The sequence below is a fragment of the Lonchura striata genome, chromosome 1 (assembly GCF_050655825.1).
Source record: "Lonchura striata isolate lonStrDom1 chromosome 1, ASM5065582v1, whole genome shotgun sequence".
Lineage (NCBI taxonomy): Eukaryota > Metazoa > Chordata > Aves > Passeriformes > Estrildidae > Lonchura > Lonchura striata.
The window spans coordinates 30,079,484-30,095,195 of NC_140703.1; the positions used below are offsets into that span (position 1 = coordinate 30,079,484).

General features: G+C 36.7%; 1 protein-coding gene across 11 annotated transcripts in view; it reads right to left on the bottom strand.

Moving 5' to 3' along the window:
• The window catches only part of SPAG17 (sperm associated antigen 17), an 86,203-nt gene that overhangs the window by 48,980 nt on the left and 21,511 nt on the right, over positions 1 to 15,712 (bottom strand). For 9 of the 11 annotated variants that reach the window (XM_085572632.1, XM_085572615.1, XM_085572609.1 and 6 more), the window contains 8 exons: positions 12,203 to 12,419; positions 9,847 to 10,041; positions 7,347 to 7,528; positions 4,303 to 4,458; positions 3,632 to 3,713; positions 2,580 to 2,698; positions 1,546 to 1,683; positions 1,349 to 1,462 (listed from right to left, as the gene is read on the bottom strand). In XM_085572632.1, coding sequence (XP_085428758.1) covers positions 1,349 to 1,462; positions 1,546 to 1,683; positions 2,580 to 2,698; positions 3,632 to 3,713; positions 4,303 to 4,458; positions 7,347 to 7,528; positions 9,847 to 10,041; positions 12,203 to 12,419 — 1,203 coding nt within the window. The other 2 variants (XM_085572604.1, XM_085572651.1) reach the window with 2 other exon arrangements.

Here is a 15,712-nt window from a genome sequence, read left to right on the forward strand (position 1 = left end):
TTGGACCCTTGGCCCCAGGGGGAAATGGGGGGGACTGTGGTCCCAAAAAATGAAAAACTGAACTGTTGTTTTTTTCACCTCTTGGCAGGGCATCCTGGAAAGAAAAAATCCTAAAAGCAGTCTGTCCATCCATGCATTGGTGGTGAGAGCACTGTGCATGGAAAGGAGAGGGTCACCATTGGCAAACTTTTTTCTCTGGACGATGCCATGTGTGACATAGAAGCACAGGATGTGGCAGCTGTGTTTCTTGAGGGGACTGTGGCACAGGAGGGGCTCCTGTCTCCCTCAATGGACTAAGTATCAATTGTCTAGAGGGTGGAAACCTGATTGGGGTCCAGTTTGTGTCTCACTGTGGTTTGTTGAAGTTGGGTGGTGGGAGGAGGAATGCTTTGGAAGGTTTTCATTTCGAACTTTGTGTGTGTGTTTTTTCCCTTCTTTTTCCTTTTACAGTAGTATAGTAGTAATAGCTTAATAAAGTTTTTTTTTTCCTTGTTATTAAGCTTGGGCCTGCTTTGCTCTGTTCTCGATTGCGTTTCACAGCATTCAATTGAGAGATTGCATTTTCATGGGGGCGCTGGCATTATGCCAGTGTCAAACCATGACAGGTTGTCAAAGTATTCCCCTGATAATTTGTAATCCATGAAGCCACGCACACCTTAGCTGTGAAATCTAGAGGTGTATTATCACTTCTATTATCCTTGGTGAATTTTTAAAGTTTAATGGTAAAACTACTCCTTGTCTTTGGAAAAAATTCAAGATATTCACAGTGATTTTTTAATTCAGAAAGTCGGGAACTATTACTTTGCAATAATCCCAAACTATGCAGTCTCTGAACCTTTCTGCCTTTGTTAGAATTTGTTAGAACTTGGTTACATGCTATGCTGCAACTATTTTGCTAACATGAATACATTTGTTGTGTTCATTAGTAACTGCTATGTATTTTCTTCTACTTCTCAGCATTTTAGCATTCAGTCTAATTCTCCATGCTAAATCACTGTTAACTAGTTAGCAACTCATTTTCCATAGTACCATCAGTGTTTAAAAGCAAATCAGCAGTTCTGTAATATCTCTCATCCATGCCAAAGGCTAAACATTCTCATTAATAATGCAAATAAATCACTGACATCAGTATGTTTGTGCTCTGTGTTTGTGAGGTGACCTCCAACAGTAACTCATTGCTTCTTAAGTAAACTAAACATGTGTTGGTGTGTCCACCTCAGTAGAAAAAATATATAAGATATGCTGTCCTATTGTGTAAAAACACCACTCCTCCCCTTCTAGTGCATTGAGCATTCATTATTACCTGTGAACTTTGGAAATATTTGTATATAAATAAGTTGCACTGTACCTTCAGCAGGTGTAATCGCTGAGCCAGAGCATCATGGTAGTTAAATAAGAGAGGGTACTGGGGGGTGACAGTCTCTTGTTCACCATATTTAGGAGAGAAGTAGTCATACAGATTCTGTTTAAAAAGAAAAGGAAGCAGCATTATACCCCAATAATGAGATTTGTCATTTTAGGAAATTAACAAAAGACAACACAAACCTTTTTTTCACTCATAGGAAGTGAAAGAGAAGGAAGGACAGAGATTATATGATCTGCAATGGCACGATGCAGCTCATTTGCCTGAGACTCTGGTGCCACCAGACTTGGTGGTGGAAGGTCTTCTTCACTTGCAATAACCTGGCAAATACAGCATATGTTAGCTTCCATCACAGTGTGACTGCTGCTTAACTTTACCTGAAATACCAGGCAAATCCTACTGTAAGCTAAGCACACACCAATACATTCTGTGAGGGAAGAAAAACCTATTTTTTTCTAAAAGTAGCAAAAATACAATTTTCCAAGTAAGTTCCTGCACAAAGCAAGGACTGTGGAAAACAGAATTAATGTTTTCCTATTAGTTACTTTTGAAAAGATAAGAAAAATATTTCCAACTTGAAATGTTACAAATCCTGTGTTAAGGAACACAAGTAATTAAAACCTGATTGTTTCTTAGGTTTTGGACTTTGAGTATTCTTACCCAGTCTATTTTCAGGCTAAGTTACAAAAAGAAAAACCCCCAAAATGATGCTGAAATGTTACTCTTTAAAGAAGGATTTCCAAAAAATATTGTGTCACTTCTAAATCATAGATTGTGCCTGAATTCAACAGAAGTCAGATCTACCTAGCACTAGCATTGATGCTCTTATGTTAAGCTTGACCTAAGACCTTTGAACTGAGTAAACGAACAAAAGTTCAGTATCAATAACACTCCTGAAAAACACAAAAACTTATTATTGACTTGGATAAGAAATTGCACCTTTCTCCTCATTTGATTATATTTGTAGTCTTCAAAAATTAATTATGGAGTAACACTACCTATATATATATATATATATATACAAGGTAAGTGCACAATATGAAAGAAAATCAAAGCTTGGAGTTTTGACTACTTTGTATTGAACCTCCTTGCTCAGTGCCTCAATGCACAGTCTCATATTTTAGGTTTAAACAGATGGACTTGTTGATCTTTGACAATTCATTCTATTAGGTCTAGGCCAAAATAGCCACAGAAATTAAAAAGAGAATATTCCCACCTGTTCCAACATGCAGCTCAGCATTAAAGGTACAGAGAAGTACTCCTCAGGAATTTGATTCAGCAAGTCATTGTAATACCTCATGTCCACAGAAGAAAACAGAATAGAAGTTTCTTCTGCTGTATTAAGAGATAAAACATTAAGATATGTTTGTTCAGAAATGCCAATTTATAGTCCAAGTCAGTTCTGCAAGTCTGCAGATAATGCAAAACTGGGAGGAGCTGTTGACTCTCCCAGAGGCAGGGAGGTCCTGAAAAGAGACCTCGACAAAGTAGAGGGCTGGGCAATTATCAACCTAATGAAGCTTAAAAAGCAGAAGTATTGGATTCCATGCCTGGGATGAGGCAACCCTGGACGTACAGACAGACTGGGGAATAAGATGCTGGAGAGCAGCAGCACAGAAAGCAACCCAGGGGTCGTGTTTGATGGAAAATTGATTATGAGCCAGTCATGCCCTGGCAGCCAGGAGGGCCAACTGTGTCCTGGGGTGCATCAGACACAGCATTGCCAGCCAGGCAAGGGAGGGGACTGTCCTGCTCTGCTCTGCACTGGGGCGGCCTCACCTTGAGTAAGGGGACTTTTAGGTTGGGTATTAGAGAAATTTTCCCCAGAGGGTGGTTGGGCACTGGAACAGGCTCCACAGGAAAGTGGTGAAAGCACTAAGCCTGTCAGTTCAAGAAGCATTTGGAAAATGGTTTAAGGCACATGGTGTGATGTCCTACGCAGGGCTAAGTCGGACTCAGTGATCCTTGTAGGTCCCTTCCAACTCAGAGTATTCTGTGATTCTGTGAACCTTCAGAAAATATTTATTAAAAGAGTCTAACAAAGTTAGAGACCAAACAAAATTACTGAGATCTTTTAAATCTGAATTTGTCTAGGAATAGATAGAAAATGGGATTTTCTAAAGAACTTAGTTATCACCATTCAGACACTTCCACATTTTGTTCACCAGGATGCACAACATCTTCAGCTAACTGCACAAATCATTTTGAGGATTTGTGCTGTCTGATGAATGAATGGTGCAGACAGATGCTTTAACCCTTTAAACATACTCTCTGACGAAACTGCTGTTGGCAGAATTTCTTCTGGTTTCCCTTTTTTTTTTGTAGGTAACATCCGTGGTGCTGGTTGCTCCTAAGTGAATGAAAGTTAATATAAAAAAAATCAGAAACCATAAAACAAATGGGTATTGCTCAAATAGGTGGGAGAATTTAATTTCATTTAGCTTTGGTTACTCATCCTAGACTAAATGCTAAACTTAACTGGAACAAGATAATAAGAATGTAGCACACGTTCTAATAAACTACTTTCTTCTGTCTACTTAACCTTTTGCCTACTACAAATAAAATAAGGAAATAGATCTTACATAGAACAAATATTTTTTTTTTTTGACAGTTCACAGATCTGTAACATTGCATAGTAGCTCTGTGCAGGCATGTTGAGTTTTCAGACACAAGAATGTATCATCAGACACTAAGAAACTTCTACACCTTGATGCTTTATGCCTATAGGATCCTTCCAATTTCCTTTTTCTGTTTCCTCAATTCTCAGCTATTTTTTTTCCATTTTTTTGAGTTTTAAATGCTAAAACCAAAAATACAACTTTCATCACTGAAAATTATTCACGGAGTGATGGTCCAAGGGGAATTTTTGAGTCAAAATTAAAGACAGGAAATTCTACCCTATAAGTAGTTCTTTTCAACATGAAGAGAAGGGTCCTTGCCTCAACTGAAGGTGGTTGTGTTGATTTGCTCTCTGGTAACATAGGCACATTAATTAAATTGGTGTTTTCCAAGTAGTTACAATACTGTCTTCTCCAGTCCAAGCAGTCATACATCAAACAAGCAATGTGTTCAAACAGCACAGAACCAAATGCAAGCTATGAGAGAAAATCAGAGACAAAGGATGAAGAGTGTATATAAAATGTCATGTAACTTAGTGACAACAGTCATTAGCTCTTTAACCAGCAGATGTACATCTGTTCATAGATTTTCCAAAAGACTTTTTCCTCCACCAATTCGTTTTATAGAGTTATTCTAAAACCTCCTTCATTTTATTTGCCTTAACAGTGCCACAGCACAGTAAGGACAGTTTATTGCCTAAATGCTGTAGTTGTTAAAAAGTCTAACTCATCTTAACAGTAACTGTTCAAGATCTACTATCTTGAAATTGGAACTTAAGAGGTTTTTTTGGCTGGGAAGGAATAGGAGAGGAAAATTAAAGTTTATATATGATTTACTAGTGACCAACCTGTAGCATATTTGCAAGGTCAATAATTTCCCTGCTCTAGAAGGATAAAAAATAAAACACTAACCATGTAATTAATATAATCTCATATTATTTTCTTTCTTTCTGTTGCCCTTTGAAAACAAAGAAAGCCTCAAGAATGGCATTCTGAAATCCACAGCTGTGGGTGAAGGAATGTCAGAATAGTGCCCAAATGTCCAGAAGGAGAGCGCTGTATCTGCAAAAATCTGACAAGGTAAGAGTCATGGTTCTTGAGGTCATGTACTGTGGTTTTCACCAAAGCTTGGGAGGAATAAAAAGAATAATAGCAACTGCTATTTTAAATACTAAATGTTCTTGTACAAATACCAATACCCTGTAGGAGACCACTTGAAACACTCAAGTTTCAGCAGCTTTAATGGATGTATTCTTCCCCTGTACATCCTGCACTTTGTGGAAAGGATGGAATTATTATAACTTTTAAATTATTTCCATTAAAAAAGCCCTTTTCTGAGTTATTCTTTCACTTTTGTGAATTTAGGGCAAGTCTTTCGTACTAAGAAGTTTGCCTCTAAGAAGTGGCTAACAACATTGAATTTCTCAATTTTAAATTTCCTAAAATAGAACACAGTGAAGAAGCACAACTGACATTAGGCACTAAGAATAATAACAAATCCTTAAGAATTATTGAACATCTGCTTTCCTCAACTCAGTACCTCTTTATGACACTGGGAAACAGGCAATCCAAATCACTGATAAGTTATGGAATACTTGACTCCATTTTCATAACATTTAAAGACTAGAAGAGACACTTGGAAAAGAAATTCTATTTGCGAAAACAAAATGTTCATTAATATTCTTGCACCTTTGTTTTCCCAGTTCAATATTCTTCTGAAGAATGGGTGTTAGTATAACACCTTTTCATCCATTTATTTATATATGTAAGGTAACACTAGAGCCCATAAAAGTTTTATATAAAATATTGGAATGTTTTCAATGCAGTCTTTTAAACAAAACAAGATTTTTTACAAATTCATAAGTAACAAAACCCTGCTACTCAATGGGATCCAAGCAAAGTTTAGCATAATTACAATTTTGTGATTCAATTTGCCTGATCTCTCCTCAGGACATAGATGTTTATCAAAAGTTTTTCAAGTCTAACCATTAGTGACTCTTCAACAGAGTAAATATTCTTGAAAGTATTTTCCATTCTAAAGATCTCAAATCTAAGAGCAGAGACTACTTGCAGTATGCAATACTCTGTCATTTTTATATTAATGCCTAACATTTTGCCCCAAGAATTTTCCTCCTGTGTGTCTTGCACTTCAGAGATGTAGCAAGTTTGGACTTAGAGATTCCCCAGAAAGTCCAGAAGAATGGACTTACTTTATCCACCCATGATTTCAGAACTTATATGCTCCTCACCTGTTCCTTAAAAAACTAACAAGCTTTCTTACTTCTGTGGGGCTCATGAAATTATAACTCCAATCTGTCAAAATCTGTTTCAGTGACAGATGGTTTTTCCTTAATTTCAACTATAATATAGGCACTTGCAAGATATTCAAAAGTAGAAACCCTGTAAGATGTGATTGTAGAGAAGATATAAACTGTTTTCCCAAATGAGGCTTGGCACTGTAAGATTATATAAAGAGTATAATGATAAGTAATGTCATAAGTAGCAAGCCTACATGATTCCACAATTAAGGCATTTTCAGTGAATGCTTTGGAAACCACAGGGAGTTGTATGTATACAGAATCTACTGTACTACAAATAAGGGTTAAATGAATGTAGTTTAACCCTGGAAAGTCCTTTAAGCTTAATAATGCAGACTACAAATACAATACGTTAAATTATAGCATGTTGCCTTATTTCATTTTAGCAGTTTGTATTTTTTACTGCTGACACTGTAGATTGAGAAGTACTGGACTCTTTTACTCCACTATATGTGAGAATCTAGGATAGAAAACATTTCTAATGATTCACTTTCTCCTTCAGTGCCTGGTAATAGTCCTGACTCAGCAGGCTATAATGAATAATAAGTTAAAGTCATGTTTTGGACAAAAAGAAGCAGAACTGTGTATGATAAAGCAACATCATATATCAAAAAATATTCTTGCATTCAGCTATTTTTTCCTCATGTGACTATTCTGAAGTGCAGAAAGTAGGCCTGATGTTATGAGGACAAAAACATAGCTTCTATGTAATTTCATACACGCATATGACTCTTGAACGAGATGCAAACTGGGTCTATAAAGATGCTGAATAACTTTAAAACCTCAAACTATTTTACAACTCTTCTGCTGTGGCCTACGGTATTAAGAAACTCCAAATCAGGCATTTTTATTCAAAGGACTCCTTGCAAACAGATGCTGAATGAAGTTGTTGGATACATAGGAAATAATTTTTGTATAAGATTTTGAATATACTAACTACTGTGGTTTTGTTTCAGAGAAGACTTGCGATTAAATTCCTAAAGTGTTCTTAAAAGTTACAAATTCTAAAGCATTTGTAAATGCACTGTAAAACCAGAATGTACTGACCAGCATTTCACTGTCTGACCAAACAGGGGGAAAGTCACTTTCCTTAACTAGGTAATGAAATCTGGCAACATCAAAGAGACTTGATCCATGCTTTCCACTGTTCAGAACAGGATCCAGGAACTTCCAAAATGTTTCCAGGTCTTTCTTAGCTTCATCTTCCTTTTTTTTCTCTGCTTCTACATCTAAAATATATAAGTATTTGACAAATCATGTACAATGTCTCCCTTTAACATAAAGCACAAATCATGCATCAGTCTTCTCTAAGTATTGTTAAAGTATTTCCATCCTCAGAGTCTCAGCAAATATCTGACACCCAAGTTGGGGATTAAAAAATACCCCCACTTATATCTTGCCATCATCTATTCCAAGTACAATCATTGATCCTGAAAGGGACCTGAGGGTCTCATCCTCTGCTCAAGCAGTGTCACCAAGAGCAGACTGCCCAGGACCATGTCTAGATGGCTTTTGAGTACCTTCAAGAATGAAGACTCCATGACCTCTCTGGGCAATCTGTAACAGTGTTGTCACCCTCACAGTAAAAAAAGGTTTCTTTGTCTTCAGGTAACACCCTGTGTTTCAGTTTTGCCATTGCCTCCTGTCCTGTCACTGAACACCACTGAAAAGAGCCTGGCTTCCATTTCTTTGCACATTCCTTTCAGGCATTTATACACATTGATGAGTTCCCTCCAGGCTCTTTCTTCTCCAGAGTAAACATCCCCAGCTCTCTCAGTCTCTCCTCATATGAGAGATGCTCCAGTCTTTTGAACACACTTGCTGTCGTTTGATGGACTCTCTCTGATAGCTCCATATCTCTCCCGTATTGAGGAGTCCAGAACTGGACACAGACCTCTGACCAGTGATGAGTACAAAAGGAAGTTCGAATCCCTTGACTTGATGCAGCTTTGGATAGCAGTAGCTTTGTTTGCTACAAAGGCACAGGGCTGGCTCACATTCAGCTTAGTGCCACCACCCCTGAGTCCTTCTGTGCAGAGCTGCTTTCCAGCCAGACAGCCCCCACCATGAACTGGTGCAGGATTTAGCCCATCCTAAATTTTATGAGGTCCTGCCAGACCATTTCTCCATCCTGTTGAAGTCCCTCTGAAAACCAGCACAATTCTATGGTGTTTCAGCCATTCCTCCTAGTTTTGTATCATAAGAGTACTTGCTGAGAGAACTATCCTGATCACTAACAAAGATGTTCAGCTGGACTCATACCACAAACCCCCTCTGATACCCTCTAGGCCAGGACATTCAGCCAGTTTTCAATTCAACCCAGTATTTGCTTAGCCAGCTTCTTTATGAGAAGACAGTGCCAAAGGTCTTACTGAGTCAGGGCAGACAATATCCACTGCTTCCTCCTCCTCTACCAAGGCAGTCATTTTGTCATAGAAGGTTATCAGGTTGGTTAAGAATGACTTCCATTGGCAAATACATGCCAAATTACCAACTCCTTGTCCTTTATGTGCCTGGAAATGTTTCCAGGATTAGCTGTTCTGTCATCTTCCCAGAGACTGAGAAGAGTCTGAGTGGCCTTTACATTCCTGAGTCATTCCTGCCATTTCTCAAGATAGGAGCGATGCCTCCCTCCAGTCTTCAGGCACGTTTCCCAAATGCCATGTTTTTTCAAAAGTAATTAACAGTGGCCTTGCAGTGACATCACAGCCAGCCCCTCAGTATGCCTGAGTGAATCCCATCAGGTCCCATGGACTTATGTGTGTCCAGTTTGTTTAAGTAATCCCTAACTCAATCCTTTTCCACCAACAGACTTTCTCCAGACTTTCACCCTGTCCCTGGGGCCTGAAAATTCCAAAGGCCATTCATTATCATAACCCATTTTTCTTCTTTCAAAGACCTTTAGCCAGTCCTTATAGGGAGGCTGTTTTCTAGATTGAATAGAGTTTATTGGTATTTTTTTTTTTACTGTAGAATCCATAATTCTATTCTCATGATAGCCAAATAGCACCTCCCTTGATCTGCTGGCTATGTCACTACAGCTCAAGATAGCCAGCCATCACTGATGACACATATTTAGCTTGTTGCTTACTAGGATCCCAGTTAAAGAACAGCCTTGGGATAGCTGAATATAATTACAGAGCATTATTCTGTAGCATATTCTCCTGTGGCTGGGGCCATAGTCCCAAAGCAGCCAACTGTTCACTTTCCCTGAAATTACAAAATGAGCCAAGTTTTCTTACCAGTACACTTCCTAAAAATTCACAGAAGTATGCATTTGATAAAATGTTCTTTGGTGGCTACTGTGGCTGGAAACTCTGCCTGCTTAACCAGTCCCTCTTTCTACTGTCCAGTTTTTACACTGGGAAACTATTTGGTTTGGTGGCCAACCAATGGCAATATTACTTTGGCACTGGCAAACACAGCTGCTCATAGCTGGCATGCACAAACACAAGACATGGAGAAGGAGAAAAACACAGCCAGAACAGTCATTCCATGGATATAAAATTATCTAATTTTTACATATTTTTTTTAGTGACCAGATTACCTTCAGGTAAAATTGAAGATTGTCTTTCAAGTTTAGTTGCTTCTAAGTATAACTCCAATGGTTTGTAATTCTCAGAAGAAATTTGAATTACACTTGAAATGTTAATCCCAAGGTCAGTCAAGACAGGCAACAATTGAAGATTGGGGAAACCCAGAATGATAAAGTAATAATGAGCGCCATCATCTGGTTCATCATCTGTTCAAAAAACAAACTGGAGTAAGAATATTCATCAGCTAAACAAAATAATTTTTTTGCTTGACTCTATGGGGTAATGCAAATGAAGGTCAGAGAAACAGTTATTTTATACTCCCATTGGGAAAATTACATATAAATTCAAAAATTATGTGCATAAGACTCAGGTCTTCTGAACCAAACTGCCTAGAACACAGCAGGAAGAATACAAGTCAGAAGTAATAACTGTTTGGAGAAGGACCAGGAGAAACACTGCAGAAGCTGATTATAATCAGAATGTTGTAGCAGCATTTCTGTAATTGCTCCTCTCAAAGGAGTTTAGTGTCAGGACATATCCACATGCTTTAATGGTAGTTTAAACTATCCAATTTCATCTTGCATAAAGCCGGACATGGAGCATACAAAAAGTTACTGTATCTTACATGGAAGATTACCCAAGTCATAATAATTTCAAAGGATTAACATACAGGTATAAGCTGACTCAGTGCTGACTCCTCCCTACCCAGCAGGTTCATGTTCACTAGATGTAATTCTTGGCAAAATCCCCATTAGCTGGTAATACCAGCTCACACTAGTCCTTTTAGGTGGCAGGGGCATATCCAAATTCATATTAAAATGCAGATGAGGAGTTTCATTGAGTACCTGTTCTATTTGGGCTTATCAATTATGTAGAAATATGCATAGCAACATTTCGGTACCAAAGCAAAAGGTTAATAATGATCTAAGTAGAAATTAACCCTCTAGAAGCTCTAGAGTTGTGTGGCTTCCTTTTATGCCTTATGGAGAAATACAGGTAGTAAGACAGGTATCAGGTATTTAATTAATCCAAGACAGTTATTTATCCTAAATTAACAGAAACTGCTGGAGGTCCTGTATCTCTCCATCAATGCTGAAACACTACAGGTGTTTCATACAGGCAAACCTACACTAAAATCATAGCTTTATACTCTATTTAGCATTAAGATACTTTCTTATGCTTACTAACACATCACATGTCCAAGTGCTTTACTGACTCCTCAGCTTGTGGGACTCATTTATCCAAGGAAGAAAAAAAGGTAGCCTGGCATTGACATCTGCCTGTGCTCAGATATATGGCTAGGGCTGTGCAAATGCTGCTATCACCTGGAGCAGCAGGCTCTCTGTTGCTTGTAATATCAGCTAAACATAAAATAACACAGAAATTTAGAGATAGACTGACTGAGGAAGCATTCACCATGATCCAGCACATATATTGAATAAAACAAAAATCAAAACCAGAAGAAAACTAGCTTATTATTTCACTCCTAGTACTGAAAATGAAGTACATAATTTTATGTCTCAGTTACTGCAGGAAGAAAAAGTATAAGCACATACAATTACTGAACATTAATTATTTTTAACAAAAAAGACAGGTGTCTGCACAGTCACTTACAGAGATCCAAAAATTCCAATGCATATATGCTGAAGACTGCCTGGCATTTGAAAATATGATTATGCTAACAATCATGACAAGTGCATAACAATCAGTCAGCTCTAATTATTAGTGACTAGTCCATATGCAAAAGAGGAAAAACAACAATGCAAGTAATTTCAATATTACTCAAAAGCAGAAATATTTAATTTCAGAAAGATAATAATGTATTAGGGCTGAACGATAAAATGACTGCTAGCTACCAGAAACAGATATAGATGGTCTTTGAATTTAAGGCATGTTCTTTTTTTTTTTTTTTTTTTTCCCCTCTTTCTTTATACAGCTATATTAGAACAAATATAAAGAGGGGAAGCTTAGACTGGATGTTATGAAAAATTTCTTCACTGACAGGGTTGACAACTCTTTCACCCATGTTTTAAACTACAGTATAAGGAGAAAGCCACCTTTGGATACTGACACATTTAATTATTCTGAAATCTTTCTCTAGGATGTTTTCTGTAGGATTTGTTTGGTTACTTTCTTGAAGTCATACATATGCCCAAATATTTTGATGTTGACATGCCACATATAGTTTATCTCTATTTTACTTCTTGGATTTCACAATCCATCCTAACACTGAGCAGAACACAGTGCCCTCTTCAAATGCAAAGTGGTAAAATTTTGATATTGACAAATAGAACTTGACTTTTCAACATGGAACAAAACAAAGTATTCCAAAGGTTTATCAGGAATATATCATCATGTTTGACATACCAATGTATTTGTCTTTCACTTCCTCTTCTCCCCGTTGTTTCAATTTGGTGTCCTTTTTAACAGGGGTTGGTGCCACTGACTTTTTTCCTTTACTATCTTTTCCACTTGTCTTCTCAGAAGGTTTAGCTTTTTCCTTTTCTTTTTCTTTCACTTTCTCTTTTTCTTTTATTTTCTCTTTTTCTTTTTCTTTTACTTTCTCTTTTTGCTGCTGTCCTGACTGACAAGATGAATAAATAAAGTTCTCATTAAAACCTTTGTGTAGAACAAAGGTCAGACTGTTGTAAAACTTTAGGTGTTCAACTTTTTTATTTTCACACTTTTCCCTTTCAGCTGCTGTAATATTCATGTGGTGGAGCTGTCTTGAACACCCTGCTTTTTCCTACTCAACCATATTCAATTATTTATATTATATATATCTTACTTATATATATTATATATCTCTTACTCAGTCATAATGCTAAGACTTCACATTAAAAAGGAACTGCAGGACATAGGTAGACATTAAATCTACCAAACTAACAAAATACATATGGATAGAAAGATGAGTAAAAAATATCCTGTGCTTTACTTACTTCCCCTACAGCACTTGCATCAGCCAGAAACCTTCCTCGGACTGAGGGGAAATATGGCAAAAATTCAATATCTGTTAATATCTTTAACATCTCTGTTAACACTCTTGACTATGGTGTAAAATGGTACCAGCACTATTTTTCTTTGATGTAAATATCTGTCTAATGTAAACTAGAACCAAGCGTCCTGCGTTTATTTCACACAGGATATTACTCAACCATTCTCATTACCTTCAAACAAAAACACCTACATAAAGCTCTTCCTAGTAATTTAAGAGTACAGGATGAAAAAAATTTTGTAAGTGTCCCAAAGCCTCACACTATAAATCCAAAAAATTGAGATTCCGTTTGAAATGAAAACAATTAAAAAAAAAATAGGGTAAAGTAGGTTCTGTAGAGCAAGAAAGTGTCAACCTTATTTTCACCCATCAGAAATACTACATTTAAAACTATGCAAAAATCACATTTCAGGATTATAAAGCTAAATTAATTAAAATAAAAATATTAACCTACAGTTACAATCCTGCTGATGTCACTTTAAAGGCTATTAAAACAATTAGAAAAGCCCTTACTGCAAATTAAAGAAGGCAGTGAACTCTATATAGTTGCTTTCCCTAGATCCAGCTAAAAAGCAGACTTTCCAGCTGTGGAAGTTGTATTTAGTTCAAATTCAAAATCAAAACAGAAGATCTTTTCCTGCTTTTCCCTTCCTTCTTGAATTTCCTTTCTGTAAAATTTAGAAATGTCTTTGACAGAATCTTGAAACTATTTCCACTTTCTAATGAAGGATTTGGAGGCTTTCATTATTTTCTTTCGAATTTGTTCCACCTTTGACATTTCAAATTAGAAATTTTGATAGTACTTCTTTGAATTCTAAGCTGATAAACACATCAAATAGATGATACAATCATCATGCCACAAAGTTCACAATCAACTTGATCTATTGCATCTGCATAATTTTAAGTAATTCTTAAATAAGCAGAGACATTTCTGGACTTGCCAAGATTCTAATGAAGAACATTACTTGACCTAAATACTTTAGAAAGTAAAAGCCTCTCTTTTCTTGGACTATTTCCTTTTCCTTTCAATGTCATATTTCTCCTTCCCTACAAGGTGCAGCTTTTTGTGGAGTTTCTAATAATTCATGAACTTCTGCAATTTTGTTATTTTAAGCTTCACATTTCAAAATTTTACTACCTCAAACAGTTTTCTAATTCAGAGACACTTCTTTTCTGCATAATATTTATGCCTGCCAGCTTATGACAAGCTCCTGCTCCTAATGAAATACAGAAATTTCCTAATGCCTTATTTTTTGTTATTTACATGCTGTATTAGTTCTGCTGATCCATTCTATTAACTGGTATCTATTTAAGAAAAAGACCCAAGGACAGATATGTTTTCTTTCTGAGAACTGATTTGTGAGTAAAATCCTGTTTTCAACACCCAGATTGTTGGCAACAGAACTTGTATTGTACAAGCTGGTTGGAAAGGATTAAAAATTCTATGGCAGCCAATCTAGAGATAGAACTCTAAATTAGGAGTCAGTTTCTGCCCACTCTGTATTACAGAGCATCCTCATATCCAAGAGCCTTCCAGTTCTTGATTCTGTCCTTCAATGGCTCCACTTGTGTTTGCCTGTCACACATTGATATAGACAAAATTCAAAGGAGGTGACAACTTTTGCAGACAGTTTGGCTAAAACAGAGAAGTAACTGTAAGTGCCAGAGACTCTTCAACCTTCAACATTGACTATCCTCCAATTAACTGTGAAAATAAAATTACAGTTACAAGACTAATTTTGCTAAATCAAAGCTCTAAAGATTCCATTTTAATATTAAATTGCCATTAAACAACAATGTTTTGTTTGACAGTTTACTTACAAGAGTTGACTGCTATCTAAGAAAAAAGCCATTTTTTTTCAATTCACTGTTAACAATCTATTCTATAGCTTCAGCCTCTCGATTTCTTTTCAGATTGAAAACACATTATTTTTCTCATATTCTTCATATATTTCTGTGGTTTAAATTATAATTTCTGAATAAATTGACTTCTGTGGAAATAGGACACAATTTTAATGGAATCCCCTAGCATTTAATGTTCTTGTCATTGTGTGCTACACTTCATCCACCAACTACTCCCACAAATAAAATTATTGATAAAGAAATTTACAGACTTTTCAGCTATACGAAGTCCATTAAACTATTTTCTGCTTACATCTTTTACATGCACAGACTGCTTAGGTCTCCATATCATCACACTCTACATTATAGTTTTTGATCAATTAACAGGGTAAACTTATCTGCAGCAATTGTATGACTTTCTGATAATTAACTGACTTTCTTCAGTTTCATGAATGTTCGTTGGGAAAGGACTATAGCAAAACCAACTGTTCAGTAAGTTGTTGAAATGTACCACTGACAACTCCAAAAGATGTTAGAAATTAATTAGAGGTCGGATTTGTGATTCTGTGCAAGCTTGGTGAAATTCCTCCTAGAACACATAAACAAACCGCCTGAGACAATCTTGGAGCTGGTAGTGACAACCTTGGAGACAAATGGAAGCAAGTTTTGGGAATACTGGAAAATGTGGTACCTGGTTCAGAGAAGTGGACTTCAAAATATGTACTGTTTTGAGAGAGTTCAGAGGACAGGAACATGCATAATCAAAAATGAACAACCATAGCACATATTTGGGTTTGTTTAGTTAAAAATGTAATAGATTTCTGTAGAATGGAGTGTAATGTTGTCCCCATACACTGGGAGAACTCAAACAGATTTAAATGAGAGTAGGGTTGGTAGGATCAGAAACCTTCTTAAAATGTGCGTGTTGCTGAGATGGCTCAGGAATAGTATTGGTTGCCATGGAAAAGCAAAGACACAGCACTGGAAAGTTTTAAGAAAAGGTTCAACAAACATCTGCCAGGAATAGCTTATGTAAATGT